Consider the following 24,557-nt stretch of genomic DNA (forward strand, 5'->3'; position numbering starts at 1 on the left):
AGTAAATTCAACGTTTTAATTGAAAAGTTACACAAAGCGAACGTGAAATTATCACTTGATAGATGTGCTAATTGCGATGCAAAAAGGCTACCATTTCAGCCTCAACAATATCTGGAGTCAACGCTAAAAACACTTAGGAAGTGTTTTTCTTGTTTGTTTTAATATCTCAAACAAAGATAAAAGTCGATATCAGTCCTGGTTTTTTCCCGACTTTGGTTTACGATATGCGATAAAAAGTAATTATTGAAATCTCATCCAAATGCCTTACATCTGTTACGACTCAGCGAAACACAACGCCATATATATTTGCAAATGTTTCGTGATAATCGCTGAAAACATTCCCCTTCGCTCGTCTAAGGTTGAAGGCCATTTACCCTGCTGATCAAGAGCACTCTTCCTAACTCAGAAATGGTGTGAATTTCCCTAAAATAAAATTGTTTACTGCTAATATTCCAAGCGCTTTATGTGCATATCGGTTTTTTGTTTTGGTACGGATGTATTACTGTATAGACCACTCTTCCGGTCTTTTCAGGTGTCACAAAAGCTTTCAGAAAACGATAATCTAATGATACGACTGAGGCTCAACGAGACTAGACATTTAATCTTAACCTTGAGCTCCAGACGATCTGTCGGAAATTTATTGCCGCGCGCTTTTACATTTCTCTGCCGAGGATTTTTTCTCTACCTTCGTGTTTTGTTTTTGGCGCAATGACTATTAAAGATAACTCCTTGTTTTGAAACAGATAACCTCAAAAGATTAAAGTAGCTGTTTTGCGTTATCTGCGATTGTTGGGCAAATATTTGTACGGTGTTCATCACTGACTGACAGATCGATAAGCTGTTTTAAGTGTTTTCTTCTTAAATCGCATATCGAAAATCTCGTCGCATTCCTTGGAGTTATTGAGCCCAGCCGCTCCTACCGGCGGTTGAGATATTTCGGGCGCTGGCAAGATATCTCTTACAATGACACGTTCTGCATCTTGCTGTTATCTATAAGAAAGAGCTTTAATTCTAGTTTCGCAAACATCTGCACTTTGAGAAGAGAAAAACTCTTGATCTAGTTGATGTTAATACTATTCAAGAGAAACAAGAAATAAAAGACGAAACGTAGCTTCTCTTTTAAGGTAGTCAGTTCCAATACTTTGTGAAATGAAGGGGAACATTAAAGCGCTATTAGGCATTTCTGGCTCGCAAACTTTTCATGACGATTGCTGTGTTTACAGAGGCTTTACAATTGAGGCATTATGGTAATTGGTCATTGTTGGGTGGCAATCATCAAGAGTGTATTTGACATATGCTTGACATCTTTGATCGATAAAGGAGCCTTCTCGTTAATGTAACGCAAAACGGTGTTCTTTTCTTTTAAAAGCTCTGTTTGGTCGCCATTTGTACGCAAGAATAATAATCACTGTGATCAATTAGCGCGCGTATGACAACCCCCTATGGCAAAGTGTTAAATACTTGTAATGCGCTGTCGGTTTCAGTCTGTCCCTTTAAAAAACGATCTTTTGGCGATTTTTCCCTCTTTCAAATGCTAATCAGGTAACAGAATACAAGGAGTTAGCGGGTTTGCATGGACACGAACAATACATTTCGCATTACGTATGGAAAACTGAAACAGCTGAATGGAAGATGGAACGACATGCGAAAAGAAGCTAGTAGCTCCCTCAGCCCTCGTTCAGTGGATTCAAAAGTTTAAGAGGTCTCCGTGAAGAACCCAAAACTAATCTACAGGGGCAGTGATCGCGCTTTTTTGTCGTGCAGATTCCAAGAATGCAACGAATATTATTTGTGTTGAATCAACTTTATTCTTTTCTCAAGATTTCTTTTCGATAGCGACTTGACGACTCGTCGCGTACTCATCAGTTGTGAAAATGTCAGCCACAAGGTGTTGAGTTTCTTGTTCAACAAAGCAGCCCAGTACGAAATGATTTTTTTTTACAAGAACTGCGTTTCCCGCAGGTCATATTTTGTACATTTAAACATTTTACATCGATAGTTTCATTTAAATCTGTACAACGATTCCATATTTGAGAATAAACTTTTTTCTGGCTTTTTAAGTCCTCTGGAGTTCTGCGTTCAGCTTTTGCCACCCTTTGAATCCCAAGGTGAAACTAATAAATGAATTGTAAACTGTGAATTGATTTGTGGATGAGATTCAAGTTGACAAGCGACCATGGTTCTTTTTCATGGCGATGTTTATATTTCTTTTTGTCAGCTTTACTTAAAGCTTGGGACGTAATCCTGGCACTGAAAGGGTAAACACTGAGAACTGTCGCGAGGTATGGCATCACAAGTCCCAAATTAAATATTCTTTATCGTGGCGTTTCCTTTTTTGACTTGTAGTCTTCCTCTCTCTTGCTTTAATACAATCGTTTAAAACGTCTTGTTATTTCCGTCTCTGTTCGCTCATTCCACTTTGTGTAAATCTTCGTTTGAATCGGAAAGTGGTGAATTTTTTAGCCCTCGAAAGTCTTCCATAGCTTTTCCCTCTGGCGAATAGCTTGCTTTGCACTGTGATAGGTGCTGACCCTGTTGGTTCATTCTGTTTAAAATCAAAAAAAGGAAGAAAGAAACTCAGTTATTGCGGTACTGAATATCGCAATGGATAGAAACGTGATCATTGATTGTGAAATTTTATGAAATTGGCTGATAACTTGCCACTGGCGAAATCGCTGCAGGCATTGCATCTGTGGGTTCATCAATAGTCTTTCAACTTTAGTTGTTTTATTATTATTTTTGTGAGACTTTACTGTATCGCGCTAGATTGCGAAATGGCAAGAGTTTCTTATGGGCTCATTAGAGTGAGGACACTGAATGTGGTCGGGGGCCGGAGAAAGAAACCTTGCAAGGCGTTTGGCTGGAGTAGGCAGAACTGAGAACGGTTCAAAGCGTGCGACAGAGAATCGAAAAAACCTAATGAATACCAAACCATTTGTTCACTGCTGTCATTACATTGTTGTACTGTTTGGCTTATTGACATTCAAATACATAGTAGCTCAGTACTTGAAGATGAGGCGAGTAAGCCACTGTGGACGTTACGAGTTCCTTGACTATTTGTTTAATATATTTTGACGTATTGCATGCGAAACACTACAACTTTAAAACTGACTTGGCCATGATGAAACTCGTTGACGCTCAGACTAAAGTCTGCCTTTGGAATTAAAAAAAAAAAACATTCCTGAACGCCTTCAGCTGGAAGAAACAGCTGCTTTCAAAGTTCCAATTTGCTGTTTTGTGGCAATGCACAGAGCAAGGATATTGCCTTTAAAAAGAGGTTATGGCTTCGCACTCTTAACTAGTATCAAGACATCTTGTGGTTTTGTTTGACTTTTGTAATTGTTTTCTCGTTGTTCAATTTACCTGATTGATATTTTTCAAGTGCCTTTGCCCCAGAAGTTTTTGGCAACTCGTACATTGAATCTAGATAAGACAGAACACGAAAAGCGAAAATACATTGAGCGGAGGTTGCAATTTAGTCGAAAGTAATAATGTAGGGGCAGCTTTTAAAACTTGTATTTCAGACCGGCTCTTGATAAGGACAAATTGTTCTAGTAAGGACAATGTTTCTCTCGCTCAAGGAGAACAAAGCTTTGTTCCGATCTCTTTTTCCTTAACTAGATCAATTGAGTGTTGTTAATTGAGACCTTTGCCGGAAAGGATAGACTAATAGCTTTAATGACTGCCATTATACTTTACTCCTCTATTTTACCGCTAAGAGTGTAAATAGCTTTGATTTGCACTGCAAAAACTATTATCTAAGGAACAACAGACATGAACTGTGTCTATGGTGAATATCCGATGAAAAAAATCTTTTTGTAGAAAAATCAACGTTAATCGCCTCATCAGATTATATTCATGCTGAAGACTATAGAAAGAAAGTGTATGTTTTCTTCAAATTACAGAAACGCGATTAAAAGGGTAGTCCGAGCTCTTTCAGAAGCCTGTGCTTTGATGGTTCATTGGAAGGCTAAAACTGATCGAAAGAGCGGGGCATTCAAGGACATTTAAGATCCTCTGATCTCAGTTATTTTTTGTGCTGTTTGTCGTAGGCTTTCGAAAATAATTTATACTTCGCAGCTTCACAAGAGCTCATCACGAAAAAAAAAAAAACCGGAAAACCTTTAACACGATGGAGCTTGCTTTCGTGTTGAGGAATGTCTAGAAGGGAAGAGAAATGTTATTCTTTTCTCGTTTACTGTTTACAGATAATATTAGGATTTCCAAGGGTATTGTTTAAATACTTCGGAATCCGCTCCGTCTGTTGGCCTGCGCCAACCAAATGAGTTAAATTAATTTTTGAAGTTCTTGTCATTTAGTTTAACGTACGCTCGCTAAATGCGAAATCTTGTTATCACGTTTTGCGACTGTACGGTTGGCCCAAGTGAGAGCAACCCACTTCACACCTTACCATTTTCGTTTGTCAGTACTTTAAAGAGATTACAATTTGTGGGGCTTCTCATCTTAATTTTGGCTTTTTTGCGTCTTTGTAGCTTTCGTCGTAGTCATCTATCAAAAACAGTTTGACTAATATAGGATTACAATTCATTCTGAGAAACTATCCCTCGCAAATTGCACGCGCGTGAACTGAAAAAAAAAAAAGAACCCAAATCCGTTTGCCTCCATAAAACCTCCAAACAGTCATAGGATAAAAATTTCGGTGAGCAAATAACCAAATATGCCTCGTAATCCTTGCTAAGTACGTAAGAAAGTTATCAAATATTTCGTGGGCAAACAAATTACAGTAGAGTGGAATTCAAGAGATGTTATGACACAATTCCGGATGATCTTAGGGTAAACATTATCACGATCAATTTTCCTTCATTATACTCGTGTGTATAGCATGTTGATGAATCAGATGAAAGCCGTATCCGCATGCAATCTTGACGCGATACCCTTCTATTAATGTGCAGATTGCTCTTATGTTAGTTCACAAAAAGTGCTTCGCTTATCTGCAGTAACGTGTTGGTTATTGAATGAAGGGTAAGGGAACAAACCCATTTATCGAAACAATGTTCGTTAACCACACGTCTTCACAAACCGCATACGCTGTCACCGAGCCTAAATATCAATAGTCTTATCCATGCGGTGTATATTTCAGGATTAAGCTCTGTTTTGCCCCATCTGTTTTGCTGCTAACTACGTAAACCAATTTGGAAAAAGTGTGGGGAGCGTTGGTGTGACGGAAACTACCGGGAATCACTTGTAAATGCAACGGTGGATCGCCTTTTCACCACTAAACTTCATCCTAATTTGCCAGTTTCCGTTGCAAATGTGCTGAGCCGAGATTTGTGTTTGGTGGCAAGAACGTCTTTTCATTGAGAGGATTTCCATGTTTATATTTGCGTACTCTAGTACGTATAATCATCATACGCAAACCACCCAGACAAAAAGAAAAGCGAAGTTTAAGAAAAAGCGGAGTTCTGTAATTTAAATAACGTATGTTTACCTGTTTTTTGCTGCTGCGGCGCGATCTCTCTGTCGTCTGTTTTTAAACCAGTTGCCAACTTGTGTTGGAGTGAGACCGGTGGCTTGCGCTAGTTCTCGCTTCTTCGTCGGGTTTGGATATGGATCTTGAAGATACCACTCTCTTAACAAGCTCCTGGTTCGTTCCTTGAAACAATGTGTTTTTTGCTCTCCGTCCCATATTGTCCTTGGAAGGGGAAACTTCTTACGAACTCGATACTTATCAACAGGTCCCAATGGTCTTCCTCGAAGTCTCTCAGCCTCTTGATAATGAGCCTCCAACCACATCGCCTGCAGTTTAGCGTGTGAATCTTTGCCGAATCGATGTGTCTCCAATATGTGGTACAAGTCCCGGAAATTACCCATGTGAAACGCCACGATAGCCCGTGCTCGGAGCACGATCTCGTGTTTGCTTAGCGCTTCTAATGTTCCTGGGGCGACTGGCAAGGACCACAGAAATCTGGCCAGGCGTTCAATGTCGCCGCTTTCCTCTAGAGTCTCGCAGACTTGTGCGATCTGCTGTGGCGTGAAGCTCAGCGCTGGAAAAGGGGCGAACATGGCAGTGGTTGTCTTGAGCTCCTTCCTCTTGGTAGCAGTCTATTAAGACTAAACGCGGGGGTGTGGTAACGTCTCTGAAAAGTGTCAGTATTTATCAAGAGGGTTAGAAACATGGGGTATATTATCACTGAGATCGAGTGTTACGTTTGTAAGGCTTTGGCTACCTGATTGGCGTTTGAAGGTGTTTTTAAAAGGTTGCTATAGCAAACTTGTCAATCACGAAAGCAAGGTATTATCAACTTGGGTTGAACAATGCCTGGGGCAGATGGGACGGAAAATATAGATATCGGATAACTGTTCTTATGGTTGTTATTGAATCCAAAAGTGTAAAAAGAAAAACACAAAAATAATTTCCTCCGAGGCACACTTAGCAATTTGCATTAAAACTGACTTGAAGTGGATGCTAAGAAAAGCGCACTCCATTGATCTTTCTTTTAGCGTTTGAAATTGCTTGTTATCATTCTTAGTGACAGATGTTAGACAGAAAATGCATATGATTGGGGAAAAAAAAAAACCTGTGAAACAGCGTCAGCTATCTCAGAGACATTTCTCACCAACATAAACCAATGTATATTAAAATTCCCACACTTCTCTGAAGAATGGCAATTGGTGTCATCCTTGACAGCCGTGATTATGGAAAGTTTAACAACTTACAGAAGAGTGTACTTGTTTCGCCTTCGATTGAAATTTAAACGTTTCGAGCCATGAATGACACGATCGTTTATCTAGCGCATTCGAAGGATTACAGCCCGAATTCGTGCGAACACTAAGATGCCATACGCCCCCACAATATGATTTTGCCATTATACCTCTTCTTTCCGGCCTAGTCAATTTGGTTCAAATTGTGATCTGTAAACTGTGTCTCTTATGAGATCCCAGACTGCCATTTCTTAATTTCGTACTTCTTTCCTGAGCATTTCAAATTCAGTCAAAGTTTAACATTCGTGCGACACAATGCTCAGTTGTTTGAATACTTATTTTTTCGGCAAATTCGGCTTGACAAACATGGATTTTTTCTATCAACAGAGACATAATATGCGTAAATCTGGCGTCTTGTTGGGCGCTTTAATTATTTTACTTGTCTAAGAAGCAACATTTTTAAATCGAGGCTTATCTCCGGGTCAGTCACATATACACAGTTATCAGGATCTGCCCTTCAAGATATTCCGACTGCCAAGACTCCTTGTGTTTGAGAGTACAACCGTTATGTAAGCAATGTTCAACGATCGGTTAAAACTGAGGAGTTTAAATGCGCCAACTATGCTATTAACGTTAATTTAAAGTGCCGGCGTTCGACAGAAAATCAGGACTGCATCTCAGTCAATTTATAGATAACGTGCTGGGAAGAAAAGAACCATAAAAAACAGTAACGGGGTTCATCAACGGCAAGGGCACAGCTGCTGGTGAAGTGAACATTAAAAATGCATGATGTGAAACAACGAAAGGAAACAAGAATTCAAATCAAAATTACCGTTTGAAGGACTAGTAATACAGTGGCTAAAGCTTGTGGGGAAAGGGAAAGACTAAAATCACGATTTCTTTAGAGCATGGCGCTGTATATGTCATTGTTATAATAATTATTATCATTACCGTGCTTAGTTGCAAAGTTTAATTTTACGATATATTTGGACAAGGAAAGATGACACAAAATCGAAAGCTCATTAGCGACCGAGCTTTTCTCGCGACAGTTAAGACTGTTGAACTCTTGTGGAACCTTCTTTTATTGACGTAAATCGGAATTCTGAATTTACTATTGTTTTATTGATGTATATGGTCGTGTGTGCCGAGGCTCTATCACAGTATTATGATATACGTTTACTTGATATAAGAAGCAAGCATACTTGGCTTATTGTTTTGTACGTCGAGAAAAGAAATATTGGCCCTTGTTGAGGTGTTTAGCTACCCGCCGTGCTACTTACTCCTTGCTGATGAGTGATAAAACAACCATTTTAGGTCTAAGTAAACAAGCCTTTGCGACAAATCTATCCAAAAAGGAGGCTATTCTTACTCATTGATTATCGTTCCTCATACTCGGTAGAGGCAACAGTTCAGTGTAATCTATAGCTCGATGAACAACGGGAGCTGAAAGTATAAACACCATATTATTCACGCTCACTGATGATTTGCCAAATATGTCATCTGCCAATGAAAGGCAATTAATTAGGACAAGCGCGAGGCCTCACGAGCGCCATATTTGCCACCAATTTAGGTGGCTTCTTGGCCCGTTGGTGATTAATATACTGTGCTAGTTTGAGCTTCACGTTGTTTATGTTTAACTGCAATATAACATTTGAGGCGCATATCCGGACTCTATCGAGCTGAAGTGTTCCGATACTATCTCGAAGAGAGGGCGAACTTTGTTATGCAAAATTTCGCGTCATTTCTCACCTATCGTGTGAGTCAAGTACTGGCTCAAATACAGCTTTGAGAACCATTCGTAGAATTCTAAGTGCTTGTAGCTTCGTTTGAAGTCCAGAAAAAGTAGCTTGCATCAATGATACCTCCGGTGATTTAGAATCTTGAAAAAGAGTCCAATTCAATATGAAAGCGTGCTATGGAAAGAAGCTCTTGAGTGTTGATCTCAGAAAAAAGAAACAGCATTGGTAAATCTGTACACATTGAATGCCTGCCTGCCTTTAAAAAATTCAAGAACATTGTCCGTTTCTTGTAGGTAGTTGTGATTATTAGAACAGGTTTAACGAAAAACACAACTCAAAGGATTGCGGATTATTTTCGTAAAAAATACGCTATTGAGAATAGTTTTAAATTCAGAGTTGTCAATACTACATCTTTTTCATTATTCCGTATAATGAAACTAAAAGGAATAATGAAACTAAAGACATCCAGTTTCTTCAACCTCACAAATAACGTAAAATACCAGTTTATAAAATTCATATGAATCTTGGCTTAATTTCACACCAAGTTTTTGAGCTATGGTAGACACAATAACTAAGCGCGCGTCTAGTTTTGAGAGCCATTACAGCTGAATTGCTTCCATACATATATGGCACACAATGAATTGACCTCGAAATACACTTGATCGTAGAAGAAAGTAATTAGGAAAATGGCCACTCTGCCAAAACCTATCCTCCGCAGGGACAAAAAACACTGAAATGATGTACTGGCAAACCGATTTGAACAACGCGCCGCTGATAAACAAAAGTTTTTAAAACGCAAGCCATTGAGTTGTCCATTTCATTAATCATTCATAGGAACCTTCCTTGTTGTATTTTGGTCCCTAACAGGGAATTTATCAAGGCAAGGCAAAAAGTCAACTGTTTTCCGAGTATGTCTAAATTAAAGACAAAGGCGTTTAAAGTCATCCATAAGAAATTCAGTGTCGATCCTTGTTATGCGAAACTGAGAGCTGAAATAACCCCAGATGCGAATTTTACTTAATTTTAAGTGTTTCACGATTTTAAGTTGGACTTTGATGAAATTTTACTTGAAACGGGGAACATATGAGAAATTCCTTCTTAGACGGAAAAGTAAATTTTCATGAGAATTGCATGGTGAAAATATCATAAATATCGTTGCAGTTGTTTATTTCTTGGGACATATTGATGTATGTTGTGAGGAGGTCAAACTAGCCTAGAACCGTAGCAAGTCTTTGCGCGGATCAAATGCATACCAGGCAAGATACTACACGAAACTAGGGAAACCATAACGCGATGGAAAAGCTGATAGAACCCATTTGCCAACAGTTACTTCGTCAACATGTAAACAACGTGTAGATATAGATCGTCAACCAAATTGTTTAGACGTTGAAATTGCTTTTCAAGTTGAAGAGCTTGGTGTGAATATCAATTGCATAACAACAACTTAGACATGTCAGATGTTCAGAGGAAGGTGAAGTATATTGTGCAAGGTGAACTGGATCAGATTTGATCGGAAATTCGCAAGGCTTTTTACAGACAGCGGAATCATCATTTGTCGCTTTGAAACGACGTGGGTTTCCGGTAGCGAAGGACAAAAGTGGCCCAAAGACTGTGTTTTCCCGACCAAAAAACCTGAAGGGTCTTTGTACCTACTAGTTCCTTTAGGGGCGTTGGAACTGTAATGCCAAGATGTCGCTAACTCTCAAATCTGAACTCTCGATTATCAATCGACTGACAAAGGAGGGAGAATATGTGATTAATAGTTGTTGGAAAATTGTTAGTTCATATACTTTATGGTGTTATAAAGCAAATTGTGTAGGTTGTATGTCTTTTCCTGTTTACTTTTCTTTAGAAGACTCGACAAATTGGCTTAGCACTGTCGGGAGACTTATTTTGCATTTTTACATGAATATGCGATTACCAACAACGCTAATGCCTGGTATTTCATCTTACACGGAATGGCGTACACTATCGACTACTGTACCGTCTGTTTCTCTTTAAACTAAGACTCCTAACAGCGAAGTACTAGCACTACCACTCAATTGTCTTGACATGATACTGTAGTGTTTGAGTGGTTGGTCTGTTTTTTGTACACTTTGGTGGTTACTGAGGCCACGCGGTTCAGATGATTTTCTTGGCCGGTTTCTCTCTGGTTTTAAATGTACAAATCTGTTGGCGCCAAAACAAGTACGAAATGCCTTACCTCTCCTATGAGGGACCTTTTTCACTTCTGTGTAGCACCGAGCGGCAGTCTCGTTGGTGAATCGTTTCAGATAACACTTCACGATTAGCTTGCGAGTCCGTTCTGTTCGCCCGTATTGACAATAGGCAAAATGTTTTAAGGGCGTGCTATGCTATGCTATGCTACCGGGAGATAAAAGCTCCTAGCTCTAGGGGTTTGCTTCTAAACAATGACTATACAAACAGACTGAGAATTAGACAAAATATCGCACACAATATCGGGCCGTTCTATTACAACTAACTACCACTTGTTACGCTCCTAATTGCTTTTACTGTCATATGTAAATGATAGGACATAATAGAGCTCGGCTTGCCATTCACATTGTGGATTATATAATTCAATCAGTCCTTTAGCTTATCAATGCTTTTGTGCCAACACAATAGACCGTAATGTTAAACAACAAAAGCTTTAACGTTGTTAAGCATCTATCGTATCTAGAAGCTTTCCTATTTGCACGTTGTGTCCCGCTGGGAACGGTAATAAACCCCAATAAAGAACAAAAGCTTTCCCTTCTAAATCAAATGTCATAGGTGGTACTAATGACTCGCGCTTTAATGCCAATGGGTCTGTTTGAATTAACATTTAAGAAGAGCTACGCCCACTTTATTATCAAGCAAATTTGGTCCTCTTTAAAGCCGTTACCAGCATTTCGCCGGGATTAACTAAATTGCTGTAAAGACTCCGGTTTGATAAGTGCTTGTTTGCGAGATTGAAACGCACTGGGCGAATTAATAAACCCGCGCGCGATTCGTCGATTCATGTCCTTGCGGGTTCTCGCACGTTATAACATTTAAAATGCCTCACGTATAAATTCTTCAGTAATTACAGGTTAGTGAAGAATCTTATTAACCTGACACAATTTTTGCATGCTGGAGAATGTTCCCCCGGTGTGGTTAAAGTATGAGCCAATAACTTAAATGTTTTGATTATAAAGATTTTTGTCTGTTCCATCTAACAATATGTTGTTTTTTTAACCTAAGCTATCATAGTACGGAAGCGATAGCAAAAGCAGAAACGGTTTCTTACGCAAGGACAGTACTTATGAAGATAAATACTCTTATCGATGATTCAAGTCTGTCAATGAACCTAATAGAAACAGTTCTTGCACAACAAATGAAAGTAATGTTGTTTGACGCAAAGTCACTGAAGCGGGCGATCACGCAACAGTGTATTTGACAGCATTCTGCTGAAGAAATCTGAAGAGTTGACTCGTTAACACAAGTTAAACCGAAGTGTCAGATCTGAGAAACATCGCGAGCTATGTTTTTCGTCCGGTGTTCTTATCCACATTGATACAAAGTTTGTCAAAGTGAAATAAGTCGATAAGTTGCGGCACGCGAAACTGAATACCAACAACGTCCAGTGGCATCCTGCTTGTATTAGACCCGATTTTAATAAAAGGCTTGATCTAAAATGACGTATTTTTTTTAGGCACGAATTGTAAAGAAGATGGTAGAAGTATTAGTGAACTCAAGCTGACGGTGGTCCAGGTGGTTTTGGCAATCTAACTCGGTCGGATGGAGTGATTGAATGACAATTACGATTACTCATATGGAAAAAATGCACCCTAAGGGGTGTGCCTTTAATGATCATCGTCCCACCGTCGTGTCTGTGATGAAAAAATGCTCAAGATGAAAAAACAAGTAATTTTCGATCCACCTAATAACGCTAGGGTAAGATGTTGAAGAAACCTATTTACCGGCAAGTGAATTAAACATTAATTAAGCTAATACTGCTTCCTACTTCTCGGCAGGAGGCTGAAGGAAAACCATAATAACGTTTTATTTATTAAGATGCATTTAACGATGCGTTAAGAACATCATAAACTGAAGAAGGCGATCACTTTGCTCTCGTCTGAATGTAACTCACTGAGGCTGACTTGCAGATTTTTCAGCGCCCTCCTCTCTTCTTCACACCTTAAAAGAAACTCTGTTTTGTTCAGAATCTTCCTAATTGCCCATAGATAGCGATCACGGCGTGAAACCTTGCTAATTACATTAGGAGGAAAAGATATTTCCTACTTTGTATTTATATTTTGACTTCTTATTATGATACATGAAATAATACCACGGATGTGATACGTTTTGTTTAGTGATCTTACAAAATTGACTTCCCGTGGTGTTGACTTTAATGGATGTATTATCAGACAGAACCGTGCACCAGCTTGGAGGGCTGTCCAATTATGGTTTTTTTTATTCGATATTTTCTCTCGCCACGTGTGATTTTGAACTGCATGTTTGGAAATTTTCAAAAGGCCCCTGGTGACAGCTAAACGGTTTCTCTTGCCAAGTTTATCACAGTGTTCTATGTCAATTTTTTTAGTATCCGCCATTTTAGGCAATCAATCAAAGAGTTCTTTTGATCGCTCACAAACAGTGTTCTCCTCTGGGTGGTAGGTTACATACTCAAAGCAAAAAGCGCTATTGGTTGCGCCACAGAGAGAGTAATCTCAGGCAAATTGTTTCATTATATTACAATAATTTATCTTTTTATTTCGGTGAAAAAAATAGATTGTCAATGAAGTGTTCCTCGCTGTTTTATTAAAAGAAGTGTAAAATTTAATGAGAAAAATTGTGAGGTACTAGTATTACGTTAGGGTGCGGCTAAATGAAAAATCAAATTCGCTGTTTACATAAATGTGTATATATTTATCTGTATATAGGCAGATCGTTATAACGGGATCCATGCGGGTCTAAGATACCGTTACATGTTCAGCGGGATTAGGACAAAGGCACGGAAATTCAAATTAATAGGCATACAAAAATGGAAATGATTACGACACGGCGGGTGTACAACGCGCTGCAGAAAAACACTTCAGAAGCGGTTTTAGTTTTTCGTCATAAGCAGAAATCTGCATATTTGCGGTTTAGAGTTTAATATACTTGTTCCGTGGAGTTAATTTTTCGCGAAGACATCACTATCGGCACTAACATGAAAGCTAATACAGGATTTTCAAACCCGCCTTATTAAATATATATGATGTGAATGTTATCAATGTAAAAGTTGAATTCTAACATCGAAGCCTCCTGATAGACCTGGAAGATTTTTGTGACATTTGTATCTACGCTAAGGTTTATTTATTACGAACGAAGAAGGAAATGTTTATAAAAATGTTTATTCTTGCGTATCAGAGCCCAGATAACGAACATGTGTTTCAAGGTGATCCTGTATAATTGCCTCCCAAAACAGGTGTTCTACGCTTTTTTGGTACAAACAGATCTTGAAATTCTTGACCTATGTTTAATACAAAACACGAAACCGATTGTTGTGTCTTTTTAATTGAAGAGAAATTTATTTATTCCTGTCTTATTTCTCCTTAAGTTATTCTTAGATTCTTGGAGACGTATGACACCGTGATAAATAAAAAGATAGTTAACAATAGAGGCTATTATAGATCCATACAAAGACGTCTAAGGGCACTTGATCAATAAAATAAGTGATTTTCTATCAGCTAAATCAATACTGTTCAGTGAGGAAAGGGTTTATATTTTTTACTGTTTAATGCAGAAAGTTTATACTGATTTAAATCCTGTTTTGCGTGAAGCTAAGAACTCTGAGCACAAAACTGTTGATGCCTAGTACAGTTGTCAAGGCATCCAATGCCTGGCGCATATTGCGCGCCATATTTGCATGCATGCACGTTGGCGTGAACTGCGTCGGTCTGTGATATACTCCATGTTTTATATCGACACGCGTAACGAGCCGAACAATCTGGAAATATTAGCCAAGATGGAATTTGCACACAATTCTCTTCGTTCATTATTGATTTGCCAAAACGTATGGTAGACTAATGAAATAAAAATCAGTAAAGAATTGTACTTACAGAAAAAGAATATAAATTGTAACCGCAAACAGAGCTGTTTAGACCCAAGTTGATGAAGTAAAGTCAGCGTTTCCTTGATGATCCTTATCGCTCTGGTCAGTTTGCTCCGTCGTCTTGGGCGCAATGCAGTGTTCTCTTAGAGTGATGACCTTTACGAGAGACGTATCTCTTTATATAAGACCACAGAAAGTCGTTGTCGGCGTGGCTTATATTGATTCGACATGCACTTCCCTCTTCGAGTACCATACAAACCCCAATGTTCAGAACCTTTAAGTTCTCTTGTTGTTTAAGATTGTTTTGAGGTTAAGATGACGGTGATCTATTGCTTCTAGGGCTTAAGATAATATCAAAAAGACGATAATATCGGTGAATGGTCATGGTTTCCCCAGCAGCATCTTGTCACGAGTGTTGGGGTTTATAACGATGAATTAGTTAAATGGCGTGGGAAGGTAGGAGACAAGGTACAGAGACAATATCACTCAGTATCGCACGCTAACAAAACGTCACCGACCTGGTTGTTTTTCTCAAGGTCGAGAGGTCTTTTATTATAGTGTGCTCTCTTTTAAATAACCCTTGGAAATGACTACATTTGAAATTTTCCAGTTCGCCAGTCAGAAATTTCGAGAATTGAAAAGGGTTCATGGGTCGTTGTCCGCAAGGAATCTTTCCAAAGAGCAAGAATGGAAGTTACTTCTTGATTTTTAAGAAGAAGGAGAGTTTGCCTCTTAAAAAAAAGCTGCATCGCCTCTGACACAGAATATCTCTCGGTATTTGGATCAGCATCTAAAGGCGGAAATCCTCAAACGTTAACTGAAAATATACTTTACAAAGATAACCATTAACTCTGAGAGCAGTTGTATTAAGTGTTCCGTGTGATACCTTTGCATAAGAGCTGATACTGAAATTCACGCAAATCACGGTAAAACGCCAAAACTGCAGAAAAATATATGAAAAGGATGAACGATTTTTCCTGCATAAATGAAATCACTGTTGGTTCTGAGAAAAGGAAAACAAATTAAGGCTATGGAGCTTTCAGAGCCAACCAGATTTTGCTGCGCTCAGCATCTATAAACTGCCAGAAAACTTGTCCAATCAAACCATTGTTCGTAAAAAAAAGAAGACGCAATATTTTACGAAATATTACTGCCATCAATTCATTCTTGAACAAATTGCTCCGTAATAGTGCGACTTTTAAGCGAAATATTATCCATTGCTCCAAAAGCAAATATTTGTGGAGCATATGCGCTGCATTTTGAAAGAGTTTTTTTTTGCTTTTGTATGTTAAAAAGGACAGGACAATTTCTCGTTTTAGGATTTTAAAAAAAGTGTTAACTTCTCACGACTCCAAGGAAATGGGTTTTTTTTATGGCACGATGACGTCACCGTCTCTATTGGTTTAATTGTTTTTCACTAAAAATAATCAGAGTGCAACGTATCGGTTAAATTCTGAACTTCCTTGGTTAAGATTATACCGATGAAAAATCCAACGAATTGCGAGAATGTCCGATTTTTTTCTGTATCGAAATACAAAGGCGGCAGGAGTAAATGCCACATTCGTGTGGTGATATTTGCGATTTGTTTTCCGTAAAGTTTTTGTACTCAATTAAGCCTGAACTCTGACATGATAACTCCGTCCCACAAAATTTCATCATTTAAGGAATGTCAATCAACCTTATACTTTTTCCTCGCCTCCTTAAAATATTGTTATTCGTCAACTGGGTGAATTCTCCAACTAAAACGTCACAGAGAATCTGTAGGCGCGCGGTTAGTTGCGCAGCAACTTGTTCCCATCAGAGGTGGAGGAAATCGACGGTTTCCCACGAGTTTGGGATCTATGACGCACAAGTGATAATAGTCTACTCAAAGCCACTCTATTGTTTGAAGCCGATATTTTTTCCTGACGAAAGCAGCTATTAAAAAAAACTAAATCAGTAAACAAGAATGAGTTAGCAAAAACCCTAAGATACATATATAACCCTTTGATATCGATATCAATATACTGGTGAAAATAATTGCGAATAGAGCTGGCTGATATCTGTAGGTTGTGAAAAAAAAAATACTTAAAGCATTGCGGTTAGATCTTAAACGAAAATGAAACGCCAAGGTGAATGGATGGCAATTAGGTGGTTGATAATGATTTTGGATTCGTCAAGTTTCGTGGTTTTGATAACTTATCAAACGTCATCTTTCACTTGTTGGAGTGATATTAAGCCTCGGAAACAATGCTACCTAAGATCACATGACACTTGGGTCAAGTCATGAAACCTGGAAGGCAATCATATAATTAGCATTGTGTATTTCAAGGGATTGTCACAAATCTATCACTTTCAAATTTTGTCAGTTTATAGTAAATTTTGATAATGTCGATTAAAATAACTTTTGTTCTAAGTGAGAACTTTTGTGGACAGCGTTTTTTTCATTGTACCTTAATGAAGAAATCCACTTCACGAGGGGACGAAGTGGAGCCGAAAAGCGTTTACAAAGTTGTTTTGATCACAACACTTCAAGGACAATACTTAAAAAGTCTTTTAGCGGTCACAATTTGCCTGAACTTCGCACGCATGCTCATTAATCATAGCCACACCCATCTCTCTTTGTTTTCTAGTCTCGACCATAGAGTCTAAATGATTTATAGTTTAAGTATCAAAACAACTCAACGTTAAAGGTTACATGTGTGTGGTGCACGCAGCGTTTTCTATTCCTTTATTTCTCGGAAGCCTCTATTTGAAAAATTTCCATTTTGTCTTCAGTTTTTAGTTCCGTTTGATGCGTTTACAAGTCACAATCAAACTTTTTTTTTTTTCCATTGGATAAACAGATGGCCACTGGTTCCTATTTCTCGCATTCATTTGACTTATCTCAGAACTTGAGAACTTATGGTACCTGAACTGCTGGCAAAGTTTGTAACTTCAAAAGGAGTTTGCAAAGTTAACATGAGTATTTTCCTTAGTGAAGTGAAGGTTTACATCCCTTCTTTGCAACTGTTTACTCTCTCTCAGGCAAGTTAAGGTCGCGTCATAAAATCCACGGTTACAGAACTTTCCGAAATTCTTCGTATAATAGTTTTTTAATTAAATTGTTTGTGCTGTAGTGAAATTATAGTTAAAGTAATTGAAACGTAAATTTAAAAAAAAGGCATCCTAGAAAAAAATCTTACGTCTTTCATTACTGATTACCAGCTCTCTCTATAAAGGTTTCTTTTGCCTTCTTATCCACGATGAGCTTCAAATGTAATGCTTTGAAAATTCAAACGAATCTATGACATTTACTTCAACGAGACTTTTATCGCTGAATTTCTGAAGTGCTCAATTTTTTAGATCGGTCATTACTTCTGTAAGATGCTGTTTTTAGACGTTTAGAACGAGAAGCGAATATTGAAAAATTGAGTTTGTTCTTGATGTGCCATTCTCATAGGAGACTTCTCGTACGTCTCTGAAGATATTTCCAAGATAACGATCTTTTAATAAAGCATTTTGGTAAACAACAGTATGACTTTAATAATACGGAGAATTAATTTCCTGATAAAATCAAACTCAATACTTCAGCTTAATTAAATACCAAAATGAACTTATTTGACGATTTTCAACGTAATTGCGTAGACACAGTACTGAGGTGACAGACTACTTGGAGAAAGGTGATCTTTGTGAGTAATGCAAAGTGAAACAGATTTTTGGTTGTGTTCTTTTACAATTAATAACTGTATAAACATATCAAAAGTCACCTTTGAAATTTTGGCAATTACCTATGTTGCTGCTTACAATTGAACATGTGTAAACTCTAGACTAACACACGTGTTAAGTTTACAAAGAATTATGAAACCGTGTTGAATACAATAATTTTACTGCACATTATGATTGCACATCAGATTAGTTAGTCAGTTTTGCTATAGGAAAATCCCAGATCATGCGCACTGTCTGTAGATTCCCAAAAGCAAATTAATTTTAGTTAAAACAGTGAATCAAAGCGTCAAACTCAAGCAAATTGTAGTTTCTTATCTTTCGTCGGCTAAAGCCAATAGCGGACATTTCATAAAAACTTTGTGGGAACATTTACCACAGTATACATGCTTACATTTATTTGCAGATCAGACAAGTGAAACAATACCTGGACATAAATAACAGTTTTGATGAAAAAAACTGTACAAGCTTATAATTGAAATGTTGTGAAAAGTCTACAAAAGCACCCTTTGAATTTAAAGCGTTACCGGTTTTGTTGATGTGATGGCACAAAAAATCCTCTGAGAAAAATAGACAAAAATCGGTGACTGTGTGATAATAACCTGTCTTGCATCGTGGGATAACGTCGTTTAACGGAAAGAAAAGGCCTAGGAATGTAAAGAGGGGGGATGTCACAAAATTGCTGAGCTGAATTGTACAGTTAATCTTTTTGTTGGATTTTTTAAACTCTCTTTCTTAATCGATACAATCGTCAGCTTGAGAAGCGAAGTGTTTTTAAGCTGTCGTTGGACTCAAACTGAAGGTAAAAAGCTTCCAACACGTTGTTTTCGAAAATTTTTTTTTTGTAACCCAACATTGGAGTATTTTAATTACCTTGCCATTACATGTATCGTTATTTTGTCATCATATATTTTAGAAAGCAAGTATTACGAAATTATGTTGTGTCGATAGCCCGGTTGTAACGACCTCGCTGGGATGCACTTTTTACATTTTTACGCCTCTAGTCAATGAAAAAGAGACTGGATTGAGCCTAAAGCCAGTTTGTTGTAGCCAAAAGGTGGTTTTTAACGTTGCGACCATCAGCGCCATATTAGATGACACAAACCAGGGATCTTTCCTCAGAGTTTGTCATGTTGCATTTGCTCGTGTCGTCTTTGTCTCTACCGATTTGTTTGCAAATCAAATTTTAGTGAAAAGGCCTTTTTATTTAACCTGCATTTCATCCTGATTACTTTTGGCCCACCATTGCTATAGAATAACATCAACTCACGTGAGAAGATAGGGAAGTTTGGTCGTTACGATGCAAAATAAGAACATGAACTGAGTTAGAGTGCTAATGTCCGAGTAATTGGGCCGCGTTCACGAACAATTAAAAGAAGAACAATATTTTATGAGAGTAGAGGACCGGAGCGTATTTAAATATATATCAGTATATTCTTCCTTATGGCCCTCACAGGTGATGCAAACTGCAAGCGGATTTATGGTAAGGTTGGAAAGCAGAGACTAATTTTCTGTCAAAGCTGCAATAGAAGTCTTTGACCACATTCGCGCTTAGAATATTTCCGAGACGATGTGATGGAATTTTAGGAGAAAAAGCTGTTTGTGATAAATGTTTTGTCTCTAGTCTCACTTAGTCTAGAATTAAAAAAAAATTGTCGAATTTTTTCAATTTTAAATCATTGCATCTGTGATTGAAATAAAACACATTCGAAAGGAAAACCACGTCATCGTTATTTTTGTCTCAGCTGTTCTGAAGACGGCAGCTTTTTGCTTTGTATAGAAGAGTATATTCAAAATATCGTGCCATGGCCCTTGTGAATGAAGCAGACTATAATTTATTTTTAGTGGTGACGGCATTCTAAACCCTGCAGGGCCTTTTATGATTTGTTCAATATTGTTATGTATGGTAATGTACACCTGTCCTTCAACAACGATCTTCGAGCGGGGATGCATGAAGATGTTCCACTCGTTTTGTTAATGCTATGTCAAGTACAGACGAATTCATGATGATAACTTGAGTAAACTCATGCGTACACCATTGACATAAGGAACATAAAAATGAGTGGTCTAAATTAAGCAATGTTTGCATAGAAACCGTGGTAAATGGATAAGATGTGCTCTTGAAATCCAGTTACTAAAAAAAATGCCCATCTTAAGGCCTCACGAAGAAGAAGGAGTGCAGCTGTAGGTTAACTTAAACGAAAATTGTGTCTGGATTTTCCGACCTTTGGTTGACCATTTTTTGTGCAACAGAGTACGAGGCGGAGTATATCATTCGTCGGTACTATCATTGATGGTGCCGTTGAACTAGACGGCAACCAAAATGTCTTGTTAAAATATTTCTTCTCTCTTCGTTTCTTCTGTAGTCGTCGTCGCCCAAGCTCTTTTCGCCCTTACCTTTTTCGAACCGAGTGGCATTCTCCCCATATGTAAATTAAAGGGTTTTAAAATGAACCATTTTTGGAGACTTAGCTTCATTTAATTTACCAGCAGTTATCACCAAGTAATTTTAGAGATTTTATAACATTTTACATATTTTATACAGAGTTTCATTTTGTAATACTGCACTATATGCAATTCTTAGCTGTTTTTTGTTTCTATTTCACTTTAATTTTTGTGAGTTTTTGTTAACCGTGCCCACCTCGAAGACTCCGTTTTCAAGGCGTTCTTTGTATTTGGTTTATTTAATTTTACTGAGCCGCTTTGAAATCCGTGTCATCAGCATTAGAGTAACCCGATAACTTCATTTTAGTATTGTTCGACTAAGAATATTCTCCCACCTGTGGGTATAAGATTAAAAAGCCGAAACTTAGCTCATATATTGAACTGCGGATGTGAAATCAAGTGAACCTATGATCCTTGCAGTTATGAACGCAATTTTAGCAATTGCGTAGAGAAACCTGACAAATTCAAGACTTAAGTTTTTTTTTACGTTTAAATGCAGAATTTCCTCCATAGTACTCAATGAAAAGTACCGTAATGATAATGTGAACAGAAGTTTGAATGGCCTAGTTATTTTGATAGATCCATTGTGGTACATAAGAAAAAGCTTTCATGAAGATGAAAAGACGAAGGCAATGAGCTCTATAGGAAGAGTTGGACACACACACAGTCAGGCATCTGTCCTGCCCCCCATCCCACCCCACCCTTGTACAAAAAAACCCTTGACAACTAGAGAAGAGCTATTTTAAACTCGAAAGCTACTGTCTCTGTTGAGAATCCATGTAGTCACTTCGAACTTGTAACCCCACCAGTTCCCCCGTACCATCGAACCGTATACTTCCGTGTTGGTTGTGTTGACATGGAAATGTGCTCGTGGTAAAGGCTGACTTTTTCTTGCGCTGGTTCAGGTTATCGGATTGCTCAGTCTCTTGTTAGTTTTCAAGAAGACAGGTGAACAAGAGCATGCTAAGTTGTCTTCTCAAGTAAGATGAATAATTGATTGACCATTAACGGTGAAACATTAAAGGTATACGCGACAAAAAATGTTAATCGTTATTTGTTTTTTTTCTAATGCCGATCCTGAAACCCTGAGCAATAAAAAAACACTACATTAAATTTACGATCCCTTTGAAATGCCCACGGAGGGAAATAAACCCTTTAACTCTTAGAGTGACATCACGGTGCTGATAAGAACAAAAAGGTTCAGTTATTGTGTGGAGCCGAATAGGTGGTTTTCAAGTTACGTCATTGCCGCCATGTTGGTGGACGAAAGCATAAGATCTCTCATTAGCTCCTTTTGTTCGTCCACCAGCAATTGTACATTACATCATTTGTACCTGTGTCTCTAGAGATCTGTATACTAATTTATTATCAGGGAAACTTGGAAGGTATCTAACTGTGCTTTCCTTTCATGGAAGAGACTTCATTGTATTATGCGCGATAATTCACTTTGTTGCAGAGTGAAAGTTATTTCAAGCGACTGATCATACCGCTAGTTTAATTCCGTGAAGTTCTCACAACACTCGTAGTTGTATTAACTGATCAAGTGAATTCTCACACCAACGTTTCATCAGTTTTAGAGTGTCCGTCAGAAGAAAACAATATATAGTTTCTCTTACGTTTAAGAAAGGATCAATCTTACAAAGATAATCCGCTATGCTCACATAAACCCATATATGTGTACTACAGTCCTATATTAGCAGCATATGACGAAGACACCAGAAACAGCTGTCCAAAGCTGGCAGAAGTACATACAACGTTTTAAGTTACCGTTTACTGAATGAGGGATAGCTTGCGTGATTACACAGCCGGGTTGATTTGGGCAAAATGTGATTGCAAACCTGTGCACTTCTAAACACAGCTTCCTTAGTGGTGTTATATCTGTCCGGAAAGAGCTGACAAGGGGGGTAATTAAATGAAGGCGTAGTAGGTTCGAGTACTGTTGCATACTTCTACTAAGTAGCATTTTAGAACAGGCTCACCTTCTGCTGTGGAGACTGATTAATAGAAAATGAGAGATTCGCTCATTTAGTGACCAGTGTTGTTCAGGAAAACGCAAGTGATGTGAAATCACAACTGATTACTGAAGCCACCCTAAAAAATTATTCAGGAACTTATTCTGTGAGGCGTGACATAAACATTTCGTGAGAGAGCAGAAGTGCTTTTGCGTTAGTTGTGTGTCAAAACTAGGGCAACGGAGTTAAACAGTATCCGGCACAGACGAAAACACTTACTCATACGCTGACGTATGAAATGAAGAGAACATTAGCTTAGAAGAAAGAACAATGGTTCAAAATAAGTGATAGCGGAAACATTTTAGGATCGCGTGCATAACCAATCACCTGTGTCATTCAGTTATGGATGTCTAATCACTCCCTGGTAAATACAGACCTATGTTTACAATTAAGAAGCACTTCTCACAGATCTACAATCCTTAATAAGGGATCTAGGTAACGACAACATCATTTCAGCATCCACAAACGGTGAATAAGCTGCAAATTCATTCAGTGTTTACATAACTTTGCCGTATCTATTTCGTGACTTTCCGATTGGTCATTAGTTACAGCTGGAAGAGCTGGTTAAAGAGCCGGTGGAGGTAATTGCCTCCCGAAATAGACAGTTTTAATGGCCGTAAAATTGGCCACACCAAATTAGCAGTAGTTTGCTAACGAGGCTACGCTTGAGAAAAAGGAACGCAAACTGTTTTGTGATAATGGGGCAGGAATCACGCGATTCGAGAGTCGAGAGGGTTCCATACGAAAGAGATAAACTGGGTTCAGTTCCGCATCGAAACAAAACAGGGTTCGATGAATGGAACGCGCGATGTGGGCAAAAAGCGCATCAAGAATTGAGTTTACAATCTTCTTTTTTAGTGATTTTTATATTTTGAATAGGTGTTAAGATTTTTTTCAGAAACAAAAATGTATCTTAGAGGTTGTCCACCCAAACGCGACTACGATATTATTGCACGAGAGCTGAGTTTCCTTATAAAAGGGTGTTAAAACCCCGAAAATAAGAAGGTGCATATGCTGAACACTAAAGTAAAGTAAAGTAAAGTAAAGTAAAGCAAAGTGAAGCAACCATATTTAACGTCGATAACTCGTAACAGTAATTCAACTGACAAACCTGAGGTCGACGGTGCGCTCATTTTACACCCCCCTCGCCATCAGTGCTCCGTTTTACGGGTATTTAAGGCTACTTAAGCTACACAGAACGGAAAGAAGTGGAAACAAGGATGTGAGATTCGGGAATCGAACTCAGGACCCCTTGCACCAAGGCCGTGCACTAACCGACTGTGCCATCCTTGCTCAATCACCTTGAAAGTTAAAAGGATCTGTTGTGATTGGAATCCCAGAATTGAGTAGTTTGTTTTGTTCTGCACTTTCCCATTGACTTTGTAATTTTCTTCCTTAAAAACTTTATATAAGAGTGAAAGAGTAAAGGATTGTTGCGCGCGTAAGTGCAGTTGGCTGAACACTCTCTCATTAAACTTTGGTGCAGGTTTTAATTCCACAGTCATCCCAAAATTTCTGATTTCATCTCATAGCACAAGATGAAGTGGTACTGAGGACAGCCTTTGAACGAGGCACATGGGATTTTGCTCTAACTCACACATCTGTCCTTGTAATGGTCATCGTGTTGATTGGTCAGTGACTACTGTTGCAAACTTTTAAACACTTCTATTTGAATTGGTTAGGAACTGGTTGCGATCTAATGCTTCCTTGGCGTACCAAGACCGAAGAAATTGATGATATATCAGCTGTAGATATTTTAATTGATATAGAAAGTTTCGGGAAAGAACTTGATACATAAACTTGATGCACAAAACTTTTGGGTGTTTTCCGTACAGCATAAGGAGAAACGCGGGAGGACTATTCTAGGCAACCATTAAGATGCTTGGGCCGTGCTATTTTTCGACTCTTTAGCGTTTCTTGTAAAGCTATTTACTTCTCTATCTTCATACTGTAGTA

General features: G+C 38.3%; 2 protein-coding genes across 4 annotated transcripts in view; one reads left to right on the forward strand and one right to left on the reverse strand.

The window, feature by feature from the left end:
* Positions 1–24,557, forward strand: part of LOC138049805 (doublesex and mab-3 related transcription factor 3, truncated-like) — a 199,411-nt gene that overhangs the window by 12,160 nt on the left and 162,694 nt on the right. The window lies entirely within an intron of this gene.
* LOC138049809 (homeobox protein SIX6-like) lies at positions 1,786–22,696 on the reverse strand. 3 transcript variants are annotated; one of them, XM_068896255.1, is made up of 3 exons: positions 22,569–22,696; positions 5,450–6,098; positions 1,786–2,545 (listed from the first exon to the last, which is right to left on the reverse strand). In XM_068896255.1, the coding sequence occupies exons 2-3, from the start codon at positions 6,022–6,024 to the stop codon at positions 2,410–2,412; spliced, it is 711 nt and encodes a 236-aa protein (XP_068752356.1). In that variant the 5' UTR covers positions 6,025–6,098; positions 22,569–22,696; the 3' UTR covers positions 1,786–2,409. The 3 variants fall into 3 exon arrangements, with proteins under 3 accessions (XP_068752356.1, XP_068752355.1, XP_068752357.1); XM_068896254.1 differs by lacking the exon at positions 22,569–22,696 and adding an exon at positions 14,468–14,841; XM_068896256.1 differs by lacking the exon at positions 22,569–22,696 and adding an exon at positions 10,606–10,761.

This window comes from Montipora capricornis, chromosome 5 (assembly GCF_036669925.1).
Source record: "Montipora capricornis isolate CH-2021 chromosome 5, ASM3666992v2, whole genome shotgun sequence".
Classification (NCBI taxonomy): Eukaryota; Metazoa; Cnidaria; class Anthozoa; order Scleractinia; family Acroporidae; genus Montipora; species Montipora capricornis.